Source organism: Leptodactylus fuscus, chromosome 3 (assembly GCF_031893055.1).
Source record: "Leptodactylus fuscus isolate aLepFus1 chromosome 3, aLepFus1.hap2, whole genome shotgun sequence".
Classification (NCBI taxonomy): Eukaryota; Metazoa; Chordata; class Amphibia; order Anura; family Leptodactylidae; genus Leptodactylus; species Leptodactylus fuscus.
This window is the reverse complement of record NC_134267.1, coordinates 21,424,567-21,448,797: the sequence shown is the minus strand read 5'-3', so window position 1 is coordinate 21,448,797 and position 24,231 is coordinate 21,424,567. Positions and strand designations below refer to the sequence as shown.

At 45.2% G+C, this 24,231-nt stretch overlaps 1 protein-coding gene across 2 annotated transcripts; it reads left to right on the top strand.

Moving 5' to 3' along the window:
• Positions 1 to 286: 286 nt before the first annotated feature.
• Positions 287 to 24,186, top strand: LIN9 (lin-9 DREAM MuvB core complex component). 2 transcript variants are annotated; one of them, XM_075267192.1, is made up of 15 exons: positions 287 to 501; positions 5,957 to 5,989; positions 7,778 to 7,866; positions 8,588 to 8,692; positions 10,451 to 10,584; positions 10,784 to 10,909; positions 12,596 to 12,753; positions 13,111 to 13,244; positions 14,017 to 14,136; positions 14,365 to 14,466; positions 14,877 to 14,957; positions 15,289 to 15,414; positions 16,391 to 16,570; positions 16,658 to 16,755; positions 22,230 to 24,186. In XM_075267192.1, the coding sequence occupies exons 1-15, from the start codon at positions 405 to 407 to the stop codon at positions 22,333 to 22,335; spliced, it is 1,689 nt and encodes a 562-aa protein (XP_075123293.1). In that variant the 5' UTR covers positions 287 to 404; the 3' UTR covers positions 22,336 to 24,186. The 2 variants fall into 2 exon arrangements, with proteins under 2 accessions (XP_075123293.1, XP_075123294.1); XM_075267193.1 differs by lacking the exon at positions 8,588 to 8,692.
• The last annotated feature ends 45 nt before the right edge of the window (positions 24,187 to 24,231 follow it).

Genomic DNA, 24,231 nt, shown 5'->3' with positions numbered 1-24,231 from the left:
ACTATTTTAAGGTGTGCTTCATGGTTTACTAAAAAAAAAAAAAAAAAAAAAAATAGAACCATGGCTTCTCCTGGTCAATCAATTTTATGGTATAAAGACTGAACAGGATTTTTACTGAGCTGTAATTCCCCTCTATAGCCACAGAGGTCGCCCTGCAAACAGTTGCGCTCTCAGGTTCCCCTAGCCCGACGCGCAGGCGCACACGCTTGCTTTCCATCCGCGCGCCCGGCTGCTTTCCACGAGCGCGCCTCTTTTCCCCCAATCCCCGGCGCGCACGTACGCCGCGTCGTGTGTTTGTGGTGACGTCACATTCTCGCCCAGCAACGCGAGCGGGATCGCGAATGGCGGCGCAGAGAGGGGAGTTCAAACCCAACGGAGGCTCGTCCTGCCCGTGACTCGGCAACATGAAGCGGATGAAGACGGCCAAGGCCCCCGCGGCTACCGGAGCTGAGGGGGACGACGATGATGACGTGCAGGGCCCGGATCTGGCGGACGTAGAGGGTAAGCGGCGGAGAAGCCGGAGCCACAGCCGCCGCCGCCCGGGAGGGTCGGACCCGGCTTCTGTCACTGACACACCGGGGCCCACGGTACTATGATGGGTCTGTCACCTCAGCGACAACAACTCCCGCCAGTAGGGGGCGCAGCAGACAGGAACAATGCCTGAGGACAGTGGGGGGTCCTGCACCCCAATACCTGACTGACTTACCTCAGGGGCCCCCCATAACAGCCCATTGTGTCTGTGTAGCGGGAGCTGCGCCCCCCACAGGGACCTGGAGGCACTTTGTGTCTATGTAAACAATGGCTGAACCCTCCAATCCCTTCTAGAGCAGCCCCCAAAACATAAAACTGACACCCCCAATTTATCTGCGCCCCTGCCAGATATCAGACTGTGCTAAAATCATATTCACTTGGTCCTAAGTTATATCAGTAACTGGGAAAGCTGGGTGGCAACAAATATGGCCGCCATTACTGTAGTGGTCTTGGATTTCTAGTGTTGTAGATGACGGGACCCCCACATTAGACCATACACCCCCCCCCCAAATGCATATTAACCCAGTATTCAACTGGCGTTGTGAATGGGGAACCCCATTAATGGTCGTACACTGGATCCTCCTCATATATAGTATATATTCTACACCCCCAATTTAGGGGTCTTGCACCCCAGTAATTGCTGTAGCCCTGAAGCTTTCCTAGTGTTTTAGGTGACCAGGACCCCCTGATTAGATTGTGTACCCCCTAAAGGCACATAAACCCAGTATACAACCAGTGTTATGAAAAGTAGACCCCATTATTGGTCACACACTAGCCCCCTCCCATCTCGGTTTGCTACACCCCAGTAATTACTGTAATCCTTCAGGTTTTCTGTTGCTATAAACACGGACCCCCAGATTACACCCTGCACCCCCTCTATGCACATAGACCCAGTATTAAACTGATGTCATGGAAAAGGGGACTCAAAGCCTTAGCCCCTCCTTTGTATATAGACCCTCCTCCTCTACCCCCTACGAATCCTACTCCCCCTCCCCATGTGTGTTATGTGTACACACCCTGGTCCCCTGGAAAGCCCCTGCACCCACATATTGGGCCATACTGGTGCACCTGTCACTGGGGAGATGAAATGACAATGATGACATCACATTCTTCAGTCATGTGACCGCTGCTGATATGAGCGTTGGTGACGTGATGTCATCTCTGCGGGAATCCCTGCAGCAGGGGATTATTTTTTTTTTTGGCCAAATTTTTGTGAACTCTGTAATCCAGTTTTATCACATGAGAACATTTTTATTGGGGTTGTACCAGGGTCTGCGGTGCATACGTGGCGGATGGCGCCCACAAAGAGGAACATCCCTTCCGATCTCCACAAAGGAGCTGCTTGCAGTGTAAATCAGAGGGGTCGGCCTGGGGACCCCATACAAGTACTATCATCCCCTCTCCCCTATATAAGTGCAGATTGGTACGTTATCTTACCACTTATTACACCGCCATCCTCTAACATGGTGGGTGGGACATCGCACGCCTATAGGGGGCATCTCAAATATATTGGTCATTTTTATCCAATATATAGCGCCAACCTATTCCACAGCGCTTGTGAGTCACCACCGTCATCATTGAAATTGATCTGATGTTTAAACAGAGGAGTCACCGCCATAACAATGAGTAATACCGTCCCCCTCATCCTATGAGATGTTCAGAGTTGTAGCCCCTCAGCCCCTGGAGCTGTCATTCCCAGCACATGAGGCTGAGTTGTCGATCCCGGGGTCTACACCCCCTCCCCCTTTTCTCTGTCCCTTTCCTCAGCTGTTCCCCCCCCCCCCCCTCCCCTGGAATGAATATCCCTCCCGCTCCCATCTGCTGAACCTAAAATATCCCTCCCTGCAGTCAGAGGGGCTGTCATTGTCACCGCCGCTGTCAGTAGTCCTAGACTATTGCTTTTGTTTGGGTTTGTGCAGGGGGTCGCACTGAGCCCTGAGAGTGGCCCATGGACCGTTTAGTGCTGCAGATTTGGTTAGGTTTGGAGACATTGGGGGGACGTTGTCAATTTTAGGTATGACGTATCTCAGCTTTCTGTTGTGAGTTATAATAAATTTGTCGGGCTGAGATACATTTAGCTGCTTTTGTAAATAGGGGTGAGCGCCCCCTGAAGGACCAGTGTGGCACAAGAAAGGACCATGCGCCAAAGATGCACCCCATGTACCCCAGACTGGCATAGAGGGGTCAGTTACATCCTCCCCTGTGTGGTTTGTTCTATTGTGTTGCTGTCCTTTCAGCACTATCAGGCTGCACTCCTCCATTCACCGCCCCTGCTGTTATCTTTTATGCTGGCTCCAGGGTTCCCTCAGATTTACAGCACAGCTCCATTCTTTCTTGTGACTAATCCTTTTATGACTATTATGCATGGGATGGGGGGAGGGTCATTTTGGTGACCCCTGCAGTGTTACTATTAAAGCTGTCCTCCTTAATGGGGTTCAGGATGGTGGAGTCGGGGTCAGAGCTGGGACTAGTTTTGGGTTGTGCCAGTAAAAAGATATCGAGTTCTGGCTTTAAAATAAAATGAAGAATTTTATCTTAATATTGTATAATTAGATGTATAAATTGGTACAGATTTTGGAATTGGTCACTTGCTTTAGAGGAGCTTTACTGCTCCTGTCTGACCTCAGCTGTCAGACTGTGGGATATTAGGCTGGTCTTACACGACTGTAATGCTTTTACGGTCCGCAAGTTGCTGATCATCAACATAGACTCCGCAGATGCCCGTAAACTGCCGCACTCACCCATAGAGTTCTATGGGCAAGTCCGTGCAGTGCCGTGAATTACGGCCCTCTGTTGCGCCCCGGCCACACCTCGGATAAAATATCCGGTGGTGTAAGAGGCCACATTGAGTATAATGTGTCCGCAATTTGAAAACCCTCAATTGCGGACCATTTGCGGTCTTAAACTACGGTTGTGTAAAACCAATATTAGGGGTTTGGTTTGAGTCCATAGCCCTGATGGGGTTTTCCTAAAAACGGATCATTGTCCACAGTGTCTGTGGTATTAGGGATCCCCCCCCCTATCTAATAGCTTGTGGGATCTTCATGGCAGGGATTCACTTATTTCAAAGGACCCAGGGTGACCAAGGAAGGCCGAACTACTGACTCCTGACAGCAAGACTTCATCGATTCCTGACACTTGCCCCAAATTCTAATCCACCCATCATCATGGCGCCACCAAAATCTGGATCCATCTGACCTGGCCATGTTTTCTTACTGCTTATTGATATGGGATTTGCCCCCTGGGGTCTTGTCTTTGTTTCCCCTAGTAATGGGGCTTGCATTGGTCATCTGCGGTTCTAGCCCGTCCATGTGGCGAGTTGTGCTGTTGGACACTGGTATTTTATTCGGCTACGGTTTTCTAGGTTGTGCACAGAGCGATTCCTGACTTCTTCTGAGATGGTTTGCATCTTGTTGGATGTTTTTCCTTGATCACACCGTTCTAGGTTTACGCTCCACATTGCTGCACCAAAAAAAAAACACAAGATGGTGGTGTATGAAATTATAATAATAATAATAATGGGTCCATTCAGTTATGTAATGATGGGTCAGTGGTATTATCTGTAAAGGTGTTATCTTCTATTATAATCCTGGATGTGATGTAAATGATGTGACTGCTGCAAAGAAAACTCTTTAACGAATTGGCTAAAGTCCGTCTATTGTTAGGCTTAGTGGTCAGAATGAATTTGAAGAAAGTAGTGCTTTATTTATTTATTTTTTTAGAATATATAGTGTCTCAAAAGATAAAAGTAAAAAATGTTTAAATAAGTCTTTTGCTGTCTATGATGGGAGATCCAGTACAGATTGTCAGATTCTTATCATTTCTTGAAGAGTCTTTACCCTTGTGACCTTCTTTGTCTTCTCCTTATTCCTCCTGTGGTATTAGTCTTACCAGCACGCACTTTTGGCAGCCCTGGAATGACCTGATGCCAATGAGACGTAATCCCAGCTCTGTACCCGCTCCTGCACCTTGTACGGAAAAAACTAATCGTTCACAAAACCCTGTGTGTGTGAGGCAAAACCTTCACGTTGTTCATATATATATTACGCAGTATTTCCATTTACTTGCTGTCAAAAAATGCTCCCGTGAAACATTCTGACATTTACTTACATAATATAGCGCCACCTGGTGTTCACAGTATGCCCCGTATGTGCGTGTCCTCTTACAGAGCTCAGTGCTGGTGGACACACATGCTCAGTCACCCAGGTCTCTGTGATCCTCTGGTCGGGGCATGGCGGCCAATAGACGTAGCTTACTGCCCTGCGTGTCAGGAGAGGAGCAGAGACTGTGCCCAATGGCTGAGGAGACCCTTCTGTAGGCCAGAAGGGGGAGGAGACTGATTCTGTCCAGATCCCACATTATTTATTGCTGGCTGTCATTTTAATACCAATTGGTTTTACTACTGGATAGTGTTTTCTGAAAACAGGGTCATGTGTTTCCGGGTCTATGATATTGATAGCTGTGGCCTCTTCACTACTGACAAAGTACCAGGGCTGTGGTGTCGGAGTTGGTAAAAAAAAAAAATAAATATATATATATATATATATATATATATATATATATATATATATATACAACCCCCCCCCCAAAAAAAACTTCTGCTTCGAAATAAAATAATTGATTGTTCAATAGTTAATTTCATAGGAATCCATTGTTAGATTTTTCATGAATTAGGGGTGTTGGAGTTCTTGTTCTCGCCTACCGACTCCACAGCCCTGCCCAGCAGTGCCACACATTGTATAGTGGCTGTTCTTGGTAATGCAGCTCAGTCTGATTCTTTGGCCATGTGAGTGATGGACGTAATATCACTGGCCTGAGAAGAGGACGTGACGTGGTGTTCAGCATCGCTCCCTGGATATTCTGAGACTTTTATATTATCATCATATGGATCATCATTATCACAATGAGTCCAGTTTATGGATGAGGCCGGAGTGCTCAGGAGTGACCGTGACAGTCACAGAGCTGTTCTGCCGTTATCTAGCTTCCAAAAGTTATCTGCACATCCCTCCACAGCAGTGCTAAATCCTCACCGCTCCCTTGTGCCACCTTTGCTCGGCTTTATATTACTTGCTGCTCCTTGTATCCCTGTTATTTACATGCAGTGAATCTGTGGACAAACTACATTTCCCATGATTCATCTGCCTGCTCTCACTCTGTGCCCCCTCCCTTCTCCACGCTCCCCAGCAATGGAATCACCGGTAATAAATCCCACATCTGAGGTCACCTGATGCTGTGAGGTGACCTGAATCTCCAGGAAGAGGCCGCAGCGCCTTCAGTCAGCAGATCTGCGGGGGTGCTCGGAGTCAGCCCCCCACCAATCTGATATTGATGACCGCCCACTTTATAGCATAACCCTGTGTGTAGCCTCATCCAGATTTCTCTCCCTTGCATTTATTCTGATTTGCCTCTTTTTTTTCCTCCTTAGATTCTTCAGCGAAGGCGCTGGTCAGTCTAAAAGGTAAGACCCTCCGTACACACCCAGCTGCTCCTGCAGAAATCTCCCACAATGCCTTGTAAGGGACAGATAGATATTTCCTGTGCTAGGAATGATTTTCTCTGTGCTTGGTAATGGGGGAAATTTTGCTTTCATCCAGTATGTGTTGTATTCCAGTGACACAGTTACCCCCCTATATGTGGTAAGTATTTGATCAGACGTCCAAAGGGCAAGACCCCCTCTGATCAGAAGAAGAAACGTGCTGCTTTGTAGCCCTGATTTGAACTGAATGATAGTTTGGTCAACACAGGCTTGTTTATTGCTAAAGATAGCTGTTATCTCCAAGAGTCCCATTGAAATTGAGTGGCGTGTGCTGTCCGACCGCCCACTCCATTCAAATCTGGAGTGCAAAGCAGCCTAGTTCACATGATCAATGTGGGACCGTGTGGTCAGATGACCGTCCCTGTGGTTACACCACTCCACCATCCTTACCATCCTTGGGATAGAGGGTCATCAGAATACACCTTTACTTAACCCTAGTTAAAGGGATTCTATCATTAAAATGCAATTTTTTTCTGGGTACCATGTAGGAATAGCCTTAAGAAAGCCTATTCTTCTCCTACCTTTAGATGTCTTCTCCGCTCCGCCATTCGGTATAAATCCCGGTTTTCGTCTGTATGCAAATAAGTTCTCTCACAGCACTAGGGGCATCCCCAATGCTGCGAGACACCTCTCCAGCGCCGCCTCCATCTTCTTTAGGAACGGCCTCTCTTCGCGTCTTCTTCCAGCGCTGATTTCAAACTTCTAGGCCTCAGGCCTAGGGCAAAGCCGACTGTGCATGCCCGCCGGCCACAAGAAAATGGCCGCTTACACATTAAGTAAGCTGCCATTTTCTTGTGGCCTGTGGTCATGCGCAGTCGGCTGCCCGAGGCCTAGAAGTTTGAAGCCAGCGCCGGAAGAAGATGCGAAGAGAGGCCGTTCCTAAAGAAGATGGAGGCAGTGCTGGAGAGTTCTCTCGCAGCATTGGGTCGCCCCCAGTGCTGCGAGAGCTCATTTGCATACAGACGAAAACCGGGATTTATACCGAACGGCGGAGCGGAGAAGACATCTAAAGGTAGGAGAAGAATAGCCTTTCTTAAGGCTATTCCTACATGGTACCCAGAAAAAATTGCATTTTAATAGTAGAATCCCTTTAAATGGAAACCAACAGAATGGTGACTGCTGCTTTTGGTGTGACTTGAGAATGAGGCATATAAGGCAGGTTTGCTTGCATAGGTTAAAAAAAACCTGTTCAATTTGCAACATGTTGCGATTGATCCGTTAGCCTAAGAGTTCAGTACACTTGTGGCACATCAGCGATTGTTTAGGATTTTCTACATTTGACCTCGGAAATATTGTAAGATTACATTTAGGGAGCATTCACACGGCGTAACGTCCCGCGAGATTTGGCACGTGTACGCCGCGTGACCCTTTGCGTGCCGTACACGCTCCCATTCATTTCAATGGGAGCGGGGAGCGTATGCGCCGCGCTAGTTTGCGGCCGTGAATAAATGCACGGCCGCAAACTAGCGCGGCGCATACGCTCCCCGCTCCCATTAAAATGAATGGGAGCGTGTACGGCACGCAAAGGGTCACGCGGCGTACACGTGCCAAATCTCGCGGGACGTTACGCCGTGTGAATGCTCCCTTACATTGTAAACTGATGTCCAGCGCTGCAGTATAAAGCATGGGCCCGTGCACACATACACCAATGTTATTTACGTAATGAATCTCATATAAAATGAACCCACAGCTCGGCTTATTCTTCTACAGAAGGAAGTCTATCGAGTACGTGGAATGAAAAGTTCTCTCCTCAAAAAACCCTGAGCTGGAAAGGAGGGAACAGCCCGGTGGCTGAGCTGGTGAGTAGCTGAAATCCTACCCCTGGAAATGAAATCTTGACATTCATTTATGAAAACTGTCTAAGAGCTGGGACTTTGTGTCTATAACAACCTGACAATTTTCATCAACCATTAATAGCGGGCAACAGGATTTGGGTTAACGCTGCGTGGTGGGGCTCTTAGGAGAGCACCCGGTGCCCCTTTGTTCTAGGTATAGATGGAGATCTCAGCATGCAGTACCCCAACCCAAGTGCAACTTCTGATATGACTTTAGGTTTTCCAGCCTGATGACCTATTCTTTGACGAGTCCCGGGAGTCAGACACCTGTTATCGAAAATCTGCTGGAGTCTGATACCCGGAACCCCTGCTGATCAGCTGTTTGCAAAAACCATGTTGTTTGTTTGAGCACTGCGGCCTCTTCACTGTAAACCAATGAAGCGTCATACATTGTTAGTGGCTGTGCTTGGTTATGCAGCTCAGCCCCATTTGCTTGAATAGGACTGAGCTGCACACAAGCCATGTGAGCCTTGAATGTGACGTCCTCTGGCCTGTGAAGAAGAAGCAGCAGTACTCTTTGGAGCACCACTGACCCTTCAACCATCTGATCTGTGAGGGTCTAAAGTGTTGAACCTGCTGATCTTTGACCTGTCCTAAGGTTAGATCATCAGCCATATAAGCGCAGAAAATCCCTTTCAATCTGGTTTTTACTGCTGTCACATCTGATGTGCTGTCATGTCTGTAGCCGCATCGCAGTTCTAAAAGGAGCAGACTTATAAGTGATGAAGAGGATCGCCAGATAAATACCAGATCACCAAAAAGGAACCAGAAGACTACCATGACCCCACAGGTAACTCACACCCACATGTAGACAGTCCTAACTCAGAGGTTTGGGCTAAATTTCTGATCCTTCCCCTTTGCCCTACACAGTGTATTCTCTGTGTACCAAGGGATCCTATCATTAAAATCATATTTTTTCTCGATCACATGTAGGAATAGCCTTAAGAAAGGCTATTCTTCTCCTACCTTTAGATCTCTTCTCCGCGCCGCCGTTTTGGTAGAAATCCCGGTTTTCGTCTGTATGCAAATCAGTTCTCTTGCAGCACTGGGGGTGTCCCCAATGCTGCAAGAGAACTCTCCAGTGACGCCTCCATCTTCTTCAGTAACCGGAGTCTTTGCGAGTCTTTTTCCGGAGCTGGGTTTCAATTTTCTAGGCCTCGGGCAGAGCAGACTGCGCATGCCCGTTGCCACAAGAAAAATGACCGCTTACTGTGTAAGCGGCCATTTTTCTCGTGGCCGCGGGCATGTGCAGTCGGCTCTGCCCAAGGCCTAGAACATTGAAACTCAGCTCCGGAAGAAGACACAGGGAGAGGCCGTTCCTGCAGAAGATGGAGGCGTCGCTGGAGATTTCCCTCGCAGCCTTGGGGACCTCCCCCAGTGCTGCGAAAGAACTAATTTACATACAGACGAAAAACGGGATTTCTACCGAACGGCAGCGCAGAGAAGACATCTAAAGGTTGGAGAAGAATAGGCTTTCTTAAGGCTATTCCTACATGTGATCGAGAAAAAAATGTGATTTTAATGATAGGATCCCTTTTAAGGGTTCTCCCAGGATCTCATCAGGGATTGCCTTCAAATGCAAAGTTAAAGGAACCTGTCGGGGTGTTTTGGGACACTAAAGCACCCACAGGTCCTCATGGTCCAAGCCCTGTTGTAAAGCCGTATGTGCTTGCACTAACATTAAGAGCCTTATATTAACCCGGCCCTGTACTCCTCACGTGGGGAAGTTCTTCGCTGATATCAGAGGAGGACACCTTGAGTCGTGAAGCCGAGGTGCTGGAGGACTGCGCAGGCACTGGGATGAGACTTATTGGACTCTCTAGGTAAACATAAAGGTTCAGTTTTTGTATAAGTGCAGGCACAGATGGCTTTACAACAGGCTTCATACTAATCCCCCAGTCTATACAGACCTGTGAGGGGTTTAGTGTTCCAAACCGCCATGACAGATTCACTTTTTCTTGTAGATCAATAGAGGTCCCACCACTGGGACCCCCCCAATGATCATGAGAACAAGGGTTCCTTGTAACCCCACCTTAATGGAGCGATGGTCGCCTCTGATAACCGGAGATAGCAGACTGCTGTTCTAGCAGCCACCAGGTGCTTTGAAGCTGCTGTAGTGGACGGGCAGTGTGTACAGGCTTGTAGTACGAGGAGCGGCAGTAATTCCCTGGAAGCTGCTATACAGTGGACCGGACTGCAGCTTTCCTCTTATTACTTGAATAGGAGAGTCTGCACTCGCTCCCGGTCCACTGCTGCAGCTTCTGGTGCCTAGAGCGGTCAGAACAGCCCCACATACTGAGGACCTATCCTAAAAATCCATTCAGGGCCAGAATTCCCCTTTAATTTTGGGGCACGTTCCACCCTCACCAACCAGTTTGAAGGGGCTGCAGCATTTGCACAAGTGTTTATTTACCTGGCACAGCACCACGTATTGGCTGTGTCTGGTACTACATGTAGCCTGTCCCATTCATTTATCCACTTAGCTTTAGTTTGTTCCTGGAGGTTTCTCCAAATGAAAAGTTCCCCCTACCTTATTTTTTTGTTTCAGAAGCTTACAACTACCACAACCACCCCCGTGAAAAAGTCATCACAGAAAATAGGCTACAGGCTCCGAAATCTCCTAAAACTGCCCAAGGCTCATAAATGGTGTATATACGAGTGGTTTTATTCCAATATTGACAAGTGAGTACCAACCGAAACCTAATTACTCATTCTCAGCGTTGACTTTTTATCACAAGCCAAAATTTCTGTAACTCTTTATTTTTTTCCGCTATTGTGTTGGGGAGTGTGGTTTGACCATTTTTGTAATATATTTTATTAAAGCAAGAGGTTTTATCTCAGCGGTGTTATACTAAATATATATCTGTCTTTTTCTTTTCAGGCCTCTTTTTGAAGGTGATAATGATTTCTGTGTTTGTCTAAAAGAATCTTTTCCAAATCTTAAAACAAGAAAACTAACCAGAGTGGAATGGGGAAAAATTCGACGGCTGATGGGTAAACCTCGAAGGTAATGCACGAAGGGCTTGGCATCTCTTCACTGACTTACCTCGGAGTAGTATTATAGTAGTTATATTCTTGTACATAGGAGCAGTATTATAGTAGTTATATTCTTGTACATAGGAGGTAGTATTATAGTAGTTATATTCTTGTACATAGGAGGTAGTATTATAATAGTTATATTCTTGTACATAGGAGTAGTATTATAGTAGTTATATTCTTCTACATAGGGGCAGTATTATAGTAGTTATATCCTTGTACATAGGAGCAGTATTATAGTAGTTATATTCTTGTACATAGGAGGTAGTATTATAGTAGTTATATTCTTGTACATAGGAGGTAGTATTATAGTAGTTATATTCTTGTACATAGGAGCAGTATTATAGTAGTTATATTCTTTTACATAGGAGCAGTATTATAGTAGTTATATTCTTGTACATAGGAGTAGTATTATAGTAGTTATATTCTTGTACATAGGAGGTAGTATTATAGTAGTTATATTCTTGTACATAGGTGGTAGTATTATAGTAGTTATATTCTTGTACATAGGAGTAGTATTATAGTGGTTATACTGTTGTACATAGGAGCAGTATTATAGTAGTTATATTCTTGTACATAGGAGTAGTATTATAGTAGTTATATTCTTGTACATAGGAGCAGTATTATAGTAGTTATATTCTTGTACATAGGAGCAGTATTATAGTAGTTATATTCTTGTACATAGGAGTAGTATTATAGTAGTTATATTCTTGTATATAGGAGGCAGTATTATAGTAGTTATATTCTTGTACATAGGAGTAGTATTATACTAGTTATATTCTTGTACATAGGAGTAGTATTATAGTAGTTATATTCTTGTACATAGGAGTAGTATTATACTAGTTATATTCTTGTACATAGGAGTAGTATTATAGTAGTTATATTCTTGTACATAGGAGGTAGTATTATAGTAGTTATATTCTTGTACATAGGAGCAGTATTATAGTAGTTATATTCTTGTACATAGGAGTAGTATTATAGTAGTTATATTCTTGTACATAGGAGCAGTATTATAGTAGTTATATTCTTGTACATAGGAGCAGTATTATAGTAGTTATATTCTTGTACATAGGAGTAGTATTATAGTAGTTATATTCTTGTACATAGGAGCAGTATTATAGTAGTTATATTCTTGTACATAGGAGTAGTATTATAGTAGTTATATTCTTGTACATAGGAGCAGTATTATACTAGTTATATTCTTGTACATAGGAGTAGTATTATAGTAGTTATATTCTTGTACATAGGAGCAGTATTATACTAGTTATATTCTTGTACATAGGAGTAGTATTATAGTAGTTATATTCTTGTACATAGGAGTAGTATTATAGTAGTTATATTCTTGTACATAGGAGTAGTATTATAGTAGTTATATTCTTGTACATAGGAGTAGTATTATAGTAGTTATATTCTTGTACATAGGAGCAGTATTATAGTAGTTATATTCTTGTACATAGGAGCAGTATTATAGTAGTTATATTCTTGTATATAGGAGTAGTATTATAGTAGTTATATTCTTGTACATGAGTGGCAGTATTATAGGATTCCTTGCTTCTTATGTAATAATGTTCCCTATTACTTTCTGATGCATAACGTCTTGCTGTGTCTGTGGATAGTAGCCTCTGTATTAATCTTCTGTGTTCTGTACAATCTGTAGATGCTCTGCTGCTTTCTTTGAGGAGGAGAGGTCGGCTCTAGAACAGAAACGACAGAAGATCCGACTGCTGCAGCAGAGGAAGGTTGCAGATGTTTCACAGTTCAAAGATCTCCCAGATGAAATCCCGCTCTCTTTAGTTATAGGAACAAAAGTTACAGGTAGGGTTATCCATTAGGAGTTGTTACCCTTGCTTTCTTATGCCTGGGGTTGGCTGTATATGGGCAGTGTGTACATTGCTTCGCACATACATGGAGATCATCTGTTATGTCAGCTGTTTGCGGTGACCAAAGTCATTGTTTCCATACAGATGTTCATCCAAGATGGCTTTCATGAAATGGAAATTAAATGTAAAATTCTCATCCATGACAACAAACTCCATAAATTAAATCCATAGGATAAATCTCAAAGCTCTTTTTAAGCGGCCATTACTGTGTTTTTCAATGAATTCATGTAATAAGTTCTCAGGACAGGCTTTCTAATCCACTAGTCAATCTCTCTCTTGTGTTTTCCCACAGCTCGGTTGCGTGGTATGCATGACGGCTTATTCACAGGGCAGATAGACGCCGTAGATACCCAGAATTCCACTTACAGGGTCACCTTTGATAGAAATGGCCTTGGCACTCATACTATCCCCGATTATGAAGTCCTGGTAAGTATCGGCGTGACCAGAGAACCCGCACAGGTATCCAGCCCATTGTAATTCAGTGACGCTAAAACACGTACGTTATATATCTGATATCTGTCCAGAGCATAGGATTGGGATATATAATGCCCCATTCACAAGCCTTGCCAGAGGGAATGTCAGCGCGTTCTGTCAGGATTTACAGTGTGACTCCTCAATGTGTGAACACGGTTTTAGACAGCTGTAGAGGTATTAGTAGATGGCAGTAGATTGGCATTAAGAGGCTGTAGTGCTCACTGCTTTTAACCAGATGATCCATATGGGTCCTGGGCATCGGAGCTCCCACTAATCACATATTGATGACCAGTCCTAAAGATAGACCATCAGTATACATCTTCTATAGCTATTCCCTTCCCATACACATGCAGGCTCGGTTTAGTGTTGCATCTGTGTGTTTTCAATAGGTAAATTGCAATAAGCTGCTACCAGACACCTCTGGGGGGGGAAATCATTAGTGTTTGAGTTTCCTCATTTCACCATTTTCACCCTGATATTCTGTTTGTGAAGAATCAGGAGCTGGTCTTGCCAAAATCAATGTGGTTGGTTGACTTTGTGCTAATGTGTATTGGGACTTTTATTCTAGGTCTGTACAATGTAGATTCTCGTTATATTCAGGCTATGAGATCTTCCTGTACGGCTTTATGTCCTACTATATTCTCACCCCCAGTGAGGAGCCAGTAAAGGTGTCACATGTGAGCGCTGCTGATGGTGGATCTGATCTATCTGATCTGTCTTACAGAGTAATGAGCCCCACGAGACGATGCCCATTGCTGCCTTTGGTCAAAAACAGCGGCCTTCCCGAATGTACATGACTCCTCCACGGTTACATCATCAGTCTCACGTCCAGTCACCCATCCTGGTGAGTGCTCCTATACTATGTATACAATAAATCATGTGCACAAGTAGGTAAAAAAAATTCATACCAATAAATAAAAACATACATGGGGGGGAGCAAAAGGGTAATATGGGGAAAGATTCATCAAGACCGGTGTATTTAACAGCCCTCTTTATATCCCCTGTGCCAGCTGTGCCGTATTCTGAGTCTAAATTTCTAAACAATTTTGGCATCTTTTATTTCCAATCTAAGGAAATGGATCCCTTGTTGGCACAATCATCTTGGAAAACGAAATCTTCCAGTACGGACAGTGACACAATCGGGGGGTTTCCTGTTGAATTCCTTGTTCAGGTGGTAAGTAGGAAAAAATAAAAAGAGGGTGAGATGAGTAAAATGCACAGAAATGGCCACAGGTAAAGTGTCCGGCCAGGGGAGGGAGGGGGAGATGCATCATGTCCTTGGGGTCTGTTCCCTCCATCTTTTCCCCATGGCTTTTACTTGCTGACTAGGCTCAGATGAATGGACTATTCAGCGGGAAGATCATGTAGGCCACTTATTTTATCAGCGTCCTGCTTCGATCTCTGCCCCCATTGTAAACCATAGGGGGCAAATTCAGGGCAGAATTTGGTACTGATACCTATAGACCTAGCCCTCAATACTGTGCAGCAGTGTATAATGTATATCCTCTGTTCTTACCAAAGATTATTCTTGGGTTTTCCATGACAGAATTCACAGCTTCAATTGTTTGTTTTTTTACTTTTCAGACCCGATTATCAAAAATCTTGATGATCAAGAAAGAACAAATCAAAAAACTAAAAGACATGAATACAGAAGCCGAAAAGCTGGTGAGACTTTTTAGATTGAGACATATCTTTTAATTCCCGGTCTATACAGAGCCTCCACCTTAAACATCATGCGCTTACAGAATTTAGGCAGTCTTCTCATATTATTTGGCTTAGTGGCCAGAGTCAGAACTGCAGGGTTTTTAGGAATTTTTAAACAAATAGGCTTCTTTAATTTTCATTCTTTCTGGCGATACATGCTCTTTAACCTGTGGTGAGGCCTGGAACTTCATTATGTTGATGTATAATATGACTTTATTATGTGCCTGGTGGCGTCTATTTCCTCTCTCCTAATAATGAATGGGGTTTTTGTTGTGGTTTTTGTTTTTTACAGAAATCCTACTCCGCCCCGATCAGCATAGAGTTCCAGAGGCGATACGCCACCATTGTCCTAGAACTGGAGCAGCTCAACAAGGATCTTAATAAAGTTCTTCATAAAGTTCAGCAGTTTTGTTATGAGGTAATAAACCCTTTTTTATTGGCTTTTCTGATAGATTGTAAGTAGTTTTGAGATGTTTTTGGAACGTCAGTAAGTTCAGCATCGGATGTGGGTGTTACCTGGACAAGGGCTCACCCTGCACCCTCTGTGGGGCTAAACTAGAGATAGGAGGAGTTGGAGTAAAACGTGACTAAAGGCTCCGACTAAGTAGGGTCTGTTTGTAGTCTGTTACAATGGAGACAGCCTCATCCTTTCAATAATTCAGGGATACTCTTGTGCACCAGAATTGAAGTCTATGCCGGGCAGGAACTGGTTAAGGTTTCAGATATAACTCGTACCAGTACCGGTAAATTTTGTTGGGTCGAGTCGTCCTGGCTCTGTCCACTGTAGTACATTGTGATGAGTGAGGCGCAGAACTAGCAAAGTGCCACAGCTATGGTGCAAGAATACATCAGATATTTAAGTATAGCTTATAAATTACCAATTAAAGGAAAGGAACTTAGATGTCAACCAAGGTCCTCAAGCAACTGGGACCTCTCTATGTACTGTGTGGTGCATAGATATTACACATAGGTGATGCTCCCTCTACTGGCCAATATTATAACTTTCAATATTTGCGAACATGTAAAGAAAAAAGGAAAAAATTATATTAAATTTTCATTGATAAAAAAAAGTGACACATTCCCTTTAAGAGTCCTCCTTGTGCCACTGTATTGCTAGCTATGGATTTGCTCGGTAGCCATACCTTCTCTATGTAGCACAGACTTTGTTGTTGCCAGCGTCGTGCAGAACAGATCAGCCGCCCCCGTAGGATATTTTGCTACCTGTGTAATGTAAAAATTTAGGTAAAGGGGAGAGTCTGTGCCCCCACTCTCCTGTCCACGGTAATGTAACATAATGTAACTCGATACCTCATTATTCTTGCTCCCTCTATCGCACCAGGCTGTTTGGTTTCTATGCTCAGCCGGTTTATTTTCTCCTCTCTGTATTTCTGCAGCTCGCTCAGGATCAGGGACTTCAGCCAGCGAACCAGCCAACCGACATGAGACGGCGCTGCGAGGACGAGGCTCAGGAGATGGTCCGCCAGGCAAACACGTCCAGCGGGCAGCCATGTGTGCAGAACGAGAGCTTGACAGAGCTGATATCCAGGCTCACCGCCATCCTCCTACAGATAAAAGTACGGCGCACACCGACCCTCAGATCTGACCGCCGCGTTGCGTAGTTCCAGGTGTTTGTAACCAGCGTGTCATCCTTTCTCTTGTAGTGTCTCGCGGAAGGAGGAGACCTGAATTCTTTTGAGTTTAAGTCTTTAACGGATTCGATTAATGACATAAAGAATTCAATAAACCCGTCTAATATCAGGTAAGTGGCTTCTTACACACAATGCACATCCAACATTAAATATGGCTTTTGTGCCACAACTGGATAATGAGCAGAATCCTCTTGGGGTCTCATAACTCATATTTATAACTTTTGTATATGGAAATGTGCGATTGGGGCAAGTTCAGACTAACCCTGAGATGGTTGGTCCTATCACTGCACCCATGTAGTCACTCTCCTTTATTATAGAGAAGCAGACAAGTGCACTGGATTGATTTCTACTTATTTCCTAGACTTTTAAAGGGATTGTCCAGAACTATAACATTGATCGCTGTGGCCTCGTCACTACTTACCAAGCACAGCGCCGTCCGTTGTATAGTGGTCATGCTTAGTTTTGCAGCTCAGCCCCTTTTATTTAAATGGGACTGAGCTGCAGCATGGCCTGCTAACCAATAGACATGATGTCTGTGGCCTGAGAAGAGAAAATAGAGCTCAGTATGGTATTTCTGGGCAACCCCTTCCCCCACCCTATTGTGTTGTAGCCAAATGGGCTGTACAGGTATTATTGGTTTTGTGGCCTAACCTTAGGATAGGCCATAAATATCTCATCTTGGGGGGTCAAGAGGTGGCTCTACATGGATCAGCTGTATGGGACTGCAACTCTACTTTACACAACATGGGGTAGGAAGCAGTTGGCCCCTTGACCCATATAGTGGCCAGACAGCGGTACTGCAGCTCACCCCCCATGGAAGTCAATGAGAGCTCAGCTGCAGTACTGTTACCCAGTCACTAGTCAGGTTGGGGCTGACTACTTCTGACTCCATGCTTTGTATAGCACACAGACCACATTTACCCCCCATGTACATCCCCAAACTAATCAGGTATTTATGGTCTTTCCTAAGCAAAGGCCATAATAAAATATAATTTCTGGACACGCTTAGTAACATATCCTGATAGTTGTGGTGTCTGTCACAACTCATTTGCCTTGGTCCTGTGTCTACCATCACTACAGTAAGACATTACTATAAGAGCACAGACTGGTCAGACGTCAGTTTTCCCAGGATCTCTGTCGGACTCCTTCAGAGAGGGTTGGTTGTTGGAGCGCGAAAGCTGAGAATTTTTTATTTTTCCCCTTCTGTCATCCCACGTTTGTGATCAGTCTTCAGGGTTATTTTTTTTACTGTGGCATAAAATTATAAAAAGCCGAAAATAAATCTGCTCCATCTTGGGTTCAGTCCTAGGTATTGCTCTAGTGGTTGGGTAATAGCTTAGACGGAAGTAAAAGTCTATATTGTCTGATATAGTTTTCATATACAGATATATCTGTACGAAATTCTAATTTTCGTACCTTTTTGTTTTTTTATTTTATTATATTGTTTGTACATGAGTACAAATCGTCCACGTGTTGTAGCACAACATACATGTAATGAAAATGTCCCACAGGTCATTTTCTGCTGAAGAGGCATATGAATTTCTTGCCTCCGACATGGAGTCAGCAAGTGAGGATGACACCCCATTCATCCTGTTGTCCTCCTCATCCAGCGAGGAGGAGGAGGAGGAACCCCCGAGAAGGCACTCCAGGACCACCACAAAGGCAGCCCCCAAGTGGACTCCCCCACCCAAGAATTATGAACCTCAGATCCCTAAGTTTACGGGCAGCTCAGGGATCAAGTTTGACACCTCAGGCTTCCGAAAGATAGACTTTTTCAAGATCTATTTCACTCACGATTTTGTTGACTTAATGGTGGCCCAGACCAACCTGTACGCCCAGCGGTTTCTCACCAAAAACCCCAAATCCAAGTGGACCCCCATAAACGCTGCAGAGATGGTGAAATTCTGGGGCCTGTTGTTGAATTTGGGCTTGTTGAAGAAGCCTTCCATCAAGGCCTGTTGGAGCGCAGACATCTTGTATCACACGTTGATGTTCCGCATGACCATGTCTAGGACACGTTTTGAGGCCATCCTTAAATTCCTGCATTTTATCGATAACGAGCAGTGCCCACCTCCGGACGACCCCAGTTATGACTCTTTATTTAAAATTCGACCCCTCGTTGAGCATTTCAGTGCCAAATTTGCCCAGGCCTACACCCCTGAGAAATGTATATCAGTCGGAGAGTCCCTGGTACATTTTAATGGGAAGCTTCAGTCCTGCCTGTGCCTGCCCAGTAATAGGGTAAGGTATGGGCTCAAGATGTATAAGCTGTGCGAGAGTACGTCAGGGTATATCCACAGGTTCAAGGTTTATGAAGCGAAGGGCTCCCGGACTGAACCCGCAGAATGTCCGCCCTCCCTGGGAACTAGTGGGAAGATTGTGTGGGATTTGGTGCACCCACTACTGGACCAGGGTTACCACCTCTACCTGCACCATTATTATACCAGCATCCCACTACTTAAGTGCCTGGCTGCTAGACGTACGGCGGTGTGCGGCACTGTACGGAAAAAGAAACGCCTGCCGAAAGCGCTGTTAGGACAGACGCTCAATAAGGGGGAGAGCAAGGCACTGCGCAGTGAGAACGTATTGTGCGTCACATATAAGGACAGGCGGGATGTTCATGTACTGACAACCATACATGGCAATGACAGCACCGCCAGTACAGAGACCCCCAAACCTGTATGTGTCCAGGAGTACGACAAGTACATGAGAGGGCCCGATCTGTCAGATCTAGTGCTGCAGCCGTACGTCGCCTCGTGGCAGTCGTGGGTGTGGTACAAGAGTCTGGCCGTGCACATCGTACAGATGGCCTTGTACAATGCCTACGTGCTATCCCGATGTGCAGGCCACGGGGGCACCTTCCACGAGTTCCAAGAAGTGGTGATCAAAACACTAATATTTGGGAACCTGAAACGGGAGCGCCCAAGCACGTCTTCCGGAAGCGACGTCAGCCGAATTGTGCCAGGGCAACATTTTCCCTGTGAAGTCCCCCAAACTAGAAAGAAGGGAAGGAGCCAGAAAAGGTGCAGGGTGTGCTCCAAGAAGGGAATTCGGAAGGAAACCATTTACCAGTGCGACACCTGCCCCGTAAAGCCAGGACTGTGTATGAAGGAGTGCTTTCGGATTTACCACACCTCCCCAATATTTGGGGACCAGGAAGGGGAAGGCCCGAGCACGTCCACAGGAAGCAAAGCCAACCGTATTGTACCAGGGCAACATTTTCCCTGTGAAGTTCCCCAAACTGGAAAGAGGGGTCGGTCCCAAAAGAGATGCAGAGTGTGCTCCAAAAAAGGGATAAGAAAGGACACCATCTACCAATGTGACACCTGCCCCGTAAAACCTGGACTGTGTATGAAGGACTGCTTTAGAATTTATCACACCGCCCAATAGAGTTTATTTACCCCAGCCCCCATTTTTTGTACTATGCACAACTAACATGCCCTTTAGAAATTGAACCCCCTGAAATAATAAAAATTCACATCTTACCCTGATGGATGTTTTTATTATTGTGCCATATATTTGTCATTTTGGACCCTGGTTCTGGGGGGTTCCTGTGTGACATTTGGGAGCAGTTGGCAGTCACTCTTCTATGGTAGCAGGTTATAAGGAAGGGGTACAATGAGGGGACCAATGCATTGAGAGGAGGGTAACCCAGCTGTGCCATGGGGCTTCCACAGCTGTCGTTCTGACCATGGCTATAGTCCATTCGGAGGAGCGTCTGATGTGCGCCAGGGCTCCTGGTGAGAGACCAAGAAGGGGTTGTTCATTGCAAGTCATGGCTGCCCACTGTGCCCGAGTGTGTACTTCTGAGTGCATGCGTATAGCCAAGATCACACTCAAAATCTGGAGGTACAACCTTGTCTGCGAGAGTCTAGGCCCAGGATAATGATTTCAGCAGCTTTCCCATATGTGATATACAAGTGGTGCAGTTTGTCAGTCGTGTATATTAGGACTGTTGAGATCTGACACTCAGTCTAAATAGTGGTTAGAAATTTCTGCTCTGCGCCACATCCTGAGTTACAGGCAGTGGTTGACGTCCACCCAAGTCCTATCTGACATGGGCTCCCTCAGCCTTCTGCTGCCCTCCGACACTCTGCAGCTATAGTAATAGCCTCACACAGAAAGTTGTCAGCATCATTGAACAGATGACACTACAGACAACCCTTCATTCTTCACCCTAAAGTTCCTCACCTCCATTAGATTCTTCTCTTATTTCTGGGGTCCAGGCACCCATATAAGAGTGCAATACACAGAAGAGAATCTGGAGAAAGATTGTGCAACTAGAACTCATATTGTGCAGAACTCCCTGTGAAGCAGCCATGAAAGTAAAGTCGCTCAAATACAGAGATGTGTACTGACCCACAGCAGATTTGAGAAAACTGATCCTGAGTTACATCCTGTATTATACTCCAGAGCTGTGCTCACTATTCTGCTGGTGCAGTCACTGTGTACATACATTACATTACTTCTCCTGTATTATACACCAGAGCTGCGCTCACTATTCTGCTGGGTACAGTCACTGTGTACATACATTACATTACTTCTCCTGTATTATACGCCAGAGCTGCGCTCACTATTCTGCTGGTGCAGTCACTGTGTACGTACATTACATTACTTATCCTGTATTATACTCCAGAGCTGCGCTCACTATTCTGCTGGTGCAGTCACTGTGTACGTACATTACATTACTTATCCTGTATTATACTCCAGAGCTGCGCTCACTATTCTGCTGGTGCAGTCACTGTGTACGTACATTACATTACTTATCCTGTATTATACTCCAGAGCTGCGCTCACTATTCTGCTGGTGCAGTCACTGTGTACGTACATTACATTACTTATCCTGTATTATACTCCAGAGCTGCACTCACTATTCTGCTGGTGCAGTCACTGTGTACATACATTACATTACTTATCCTGTACTGATCCTGAGTTACATCCTGTATTATACTCCAGAGCTGCGCTCACTATTCTGCTGGTGCAGTCACTGTGTACATACATTACATTACTTATCCTGTATTATACTCCAGAGCTGCGCTCACTATTCTGCTGGTACAGTCACTGTGCACATACATTACTTATCCTGTATTATACGCCAGAGCTGCGCTCACTATTCTGCTGGTACAGTCACTGTGTACATACATTACATTACTTATCCTGTATTATACTCCAGAGCTGCGCTCACTATTCTGCTGGTACAGTCACTGTGTACATACATTACATTACTTATCCTGTATTATACTCCAGAGCTGTGCTCACTATTCTGCTGGTACAGTCACTGTGTACATACATTACATTACTTATCCTGTATTATACTCCAGAGCTGCGCTCACTATACTGCTGGTGTAGTCCTTATGCTTTGTTTGGTCTCCTAACCTTGTAGATAATTCGGTAAGTTTCTCTCACCCCACAGATTTATCCAGTGACTCCGCCCATGTGACATTCAGGCTGAGGCTTTTGATTTTCCTGCCACTTGCTAACACTCTTTGTTTCCTCGCTTTCTCCCATGTATGAGCTCAGTGCTTGCTGTCAGTGAATGGAGCCGTTGCGGACGCTTACATCACTGTGTTTGTCTCCCCTTGCAGCTGTTTTCAGAACAACGTTGAGATCCACGTGGCGCACATTCAGAGCGGACTGAGTCAGATGGGAAACCTCCACGCCTTCTCCGCCAATAACACAAACAGGGACTGATAATCCGCCCCCGTTTTCCTTCCGGCCAGACTTGTCTATAATTTGCGGATAAGAAACTTTTGTTTGTATTAAAAGAAAAAAAAAAAGAAAATTACAAAAAAAAAGAGAAAGTGAACCAGCATTACGGACCTCACCTATTTTATTTACTTTGTCCTATGGATACGCGACTGCGCGGGGTAGCTGATGGTATCGCCAAGACACAAACAAAAAAACGGAACGCTCACCGATCCCTGCAGACAGCCCGCCAACCTCTTGCCCGTATTCTCCGGCTTCAGTCTCTCGGATATTTTGGCGGCTGTGTAGCTTTAAGGACTGATTCTCCATGAAGGAAACGCACAAGAAATCCAGAATCCTGCCACAAGGGCGGCGCACACTCCAAGGATCTTGTTTTTACCCTTTTATTTTTGTTCTTATTTCGTTCACTTAAAGGGGTTTTCCACTTCCGATGTACTTAGAGCCTAATCCTCACACCATGAAAAGTTCAGATTTCACTTCCTAACAATTTCAAGATCTCTGCTTGCTGCTCCGGGGGGCAAATAAAGGGCCGTGCGGACGTACTCCTTCTGACAGATGAGGGCGTCCTGTGTTCTCTCCAGTGATGGCGGTCCATTGTCAGCTGCACTAGTCTTCTCATTCACTGACAGCAAGTAGGGATCTTGACTTGGTGAGAAGTTGAAATGTGAAATATATAAAAAGTTGCAGAAGTTTTTGGAATGCAAAGCTTGAAGTGTCAGGAGGTTTGGTCAGGGGCCGGGCTTCTGAGACCTCACCGATTGCTAAAATGAAAGGTCGATTGAGTGCTGTGCCTCTTTGGCAGTAAGTGGGGTACAGATTTGTACCCTTTCTATTAAAAAGGTTTTCCAGGCTTTATCAATAGATGACCTATCCTTAGACTCGATCAGCGGGGGTCTAACACCTGCAACCCCCGTGACTGGGTGATTTCACATTCATCAGTCATGTGACCTCTTTACAGCTCAGTCCCATTTAAGTACGAGGGGCTGTGCTGCAGTACCAAGTACAGCCACTATACAACGTGTGGCGCTGTGCTTGGTTTGTTGTGAAGAGGGTGCACCCGATTCATAAGCCTGGAAACCCCTTACACCACTCCAAAGAGGGGGGAACCAAACCATTTCTTCATGGCAGCCTCTTCCCTATTGTGTTAGCAGACGTGGGGGTCTCGGCACCCGGACCCTCCCTGGTCAAAACTTCAGATCTGTTTGTTGAAAATTTCCTTATACTTTAATGTCCACCTCAGACTTGGATCATCACTGAGCTTCTGGTCCCACTAGGGGGCGCTGTGTAATTTACCGAAGACTGCGGAGAGCTGTCTATATCTGTATGCAGTAAGCTCCCCCTAGTGGTGGCCATAGGCAGCCAGGATATTAAAGGGATTGTCACCACAACCTAACATATCCCCCAGCCCTGCAGATAGATCAGTTAGTCACCTGAATCCATGTCTTATTAAGCATAGTGTGGAGAGCCCCTTTAAGATCTACAATCTACGGAGTTCCTTCATAGATTCTAGTCCATATTTACAGCTAAGACCCCGGCCATGTCACAGCAGTGGTCACACCATGTTACTGGGTGCGGCCATTGGGGAGCCCCTGCAGAGCGTTTCCCCTCCCCCCCAGATGTTTATTGTGTACAGACTTGGGTATTGAGGTGTTTTCAGGAGTTGGACGATGGTAAAACATTTCACGTTTGTTTTAAGCGTTAGACGTAGGTAAATGTTCCCCGATATTTTAGAGCCCACAGATAATGAAGTATTTTATGGTATTGTACAGAGCAGAGACGCCCCGGGGTCCTCGCCCTGTGGAGCTTGTATAGTTTAAAAAGAAAAATATTCTAAGAGTTCTGGTGTACGTTGTATGTCATTTTATTTACTGCACGGTCACT

Bases quoted from the DNA above. Each gene is read 5' to 3' on its own strand.
- LIN9 (XM_075267192.1), top strand. From the start codon at position 405: ATGAAGCGGATGAAGACGGCCAAGGCCCCCGCGGCTACCGGAGCTGAG. The intron at 5,990-7,777 runs GTAAGACCCTCC...ATTCTTCTACAG, and splicing joins GGCGCTGGTCAGTCTAAAAG to AAGGAAGTCTATCGAGTACG. The intron at 12,754-13,110 runs GTAGGGTTATCC...GTTTTCCCACAG, and splicing joins TATAGGAACAAAAGTTACAG to CTCGGTTGCGTGGTATGCAT.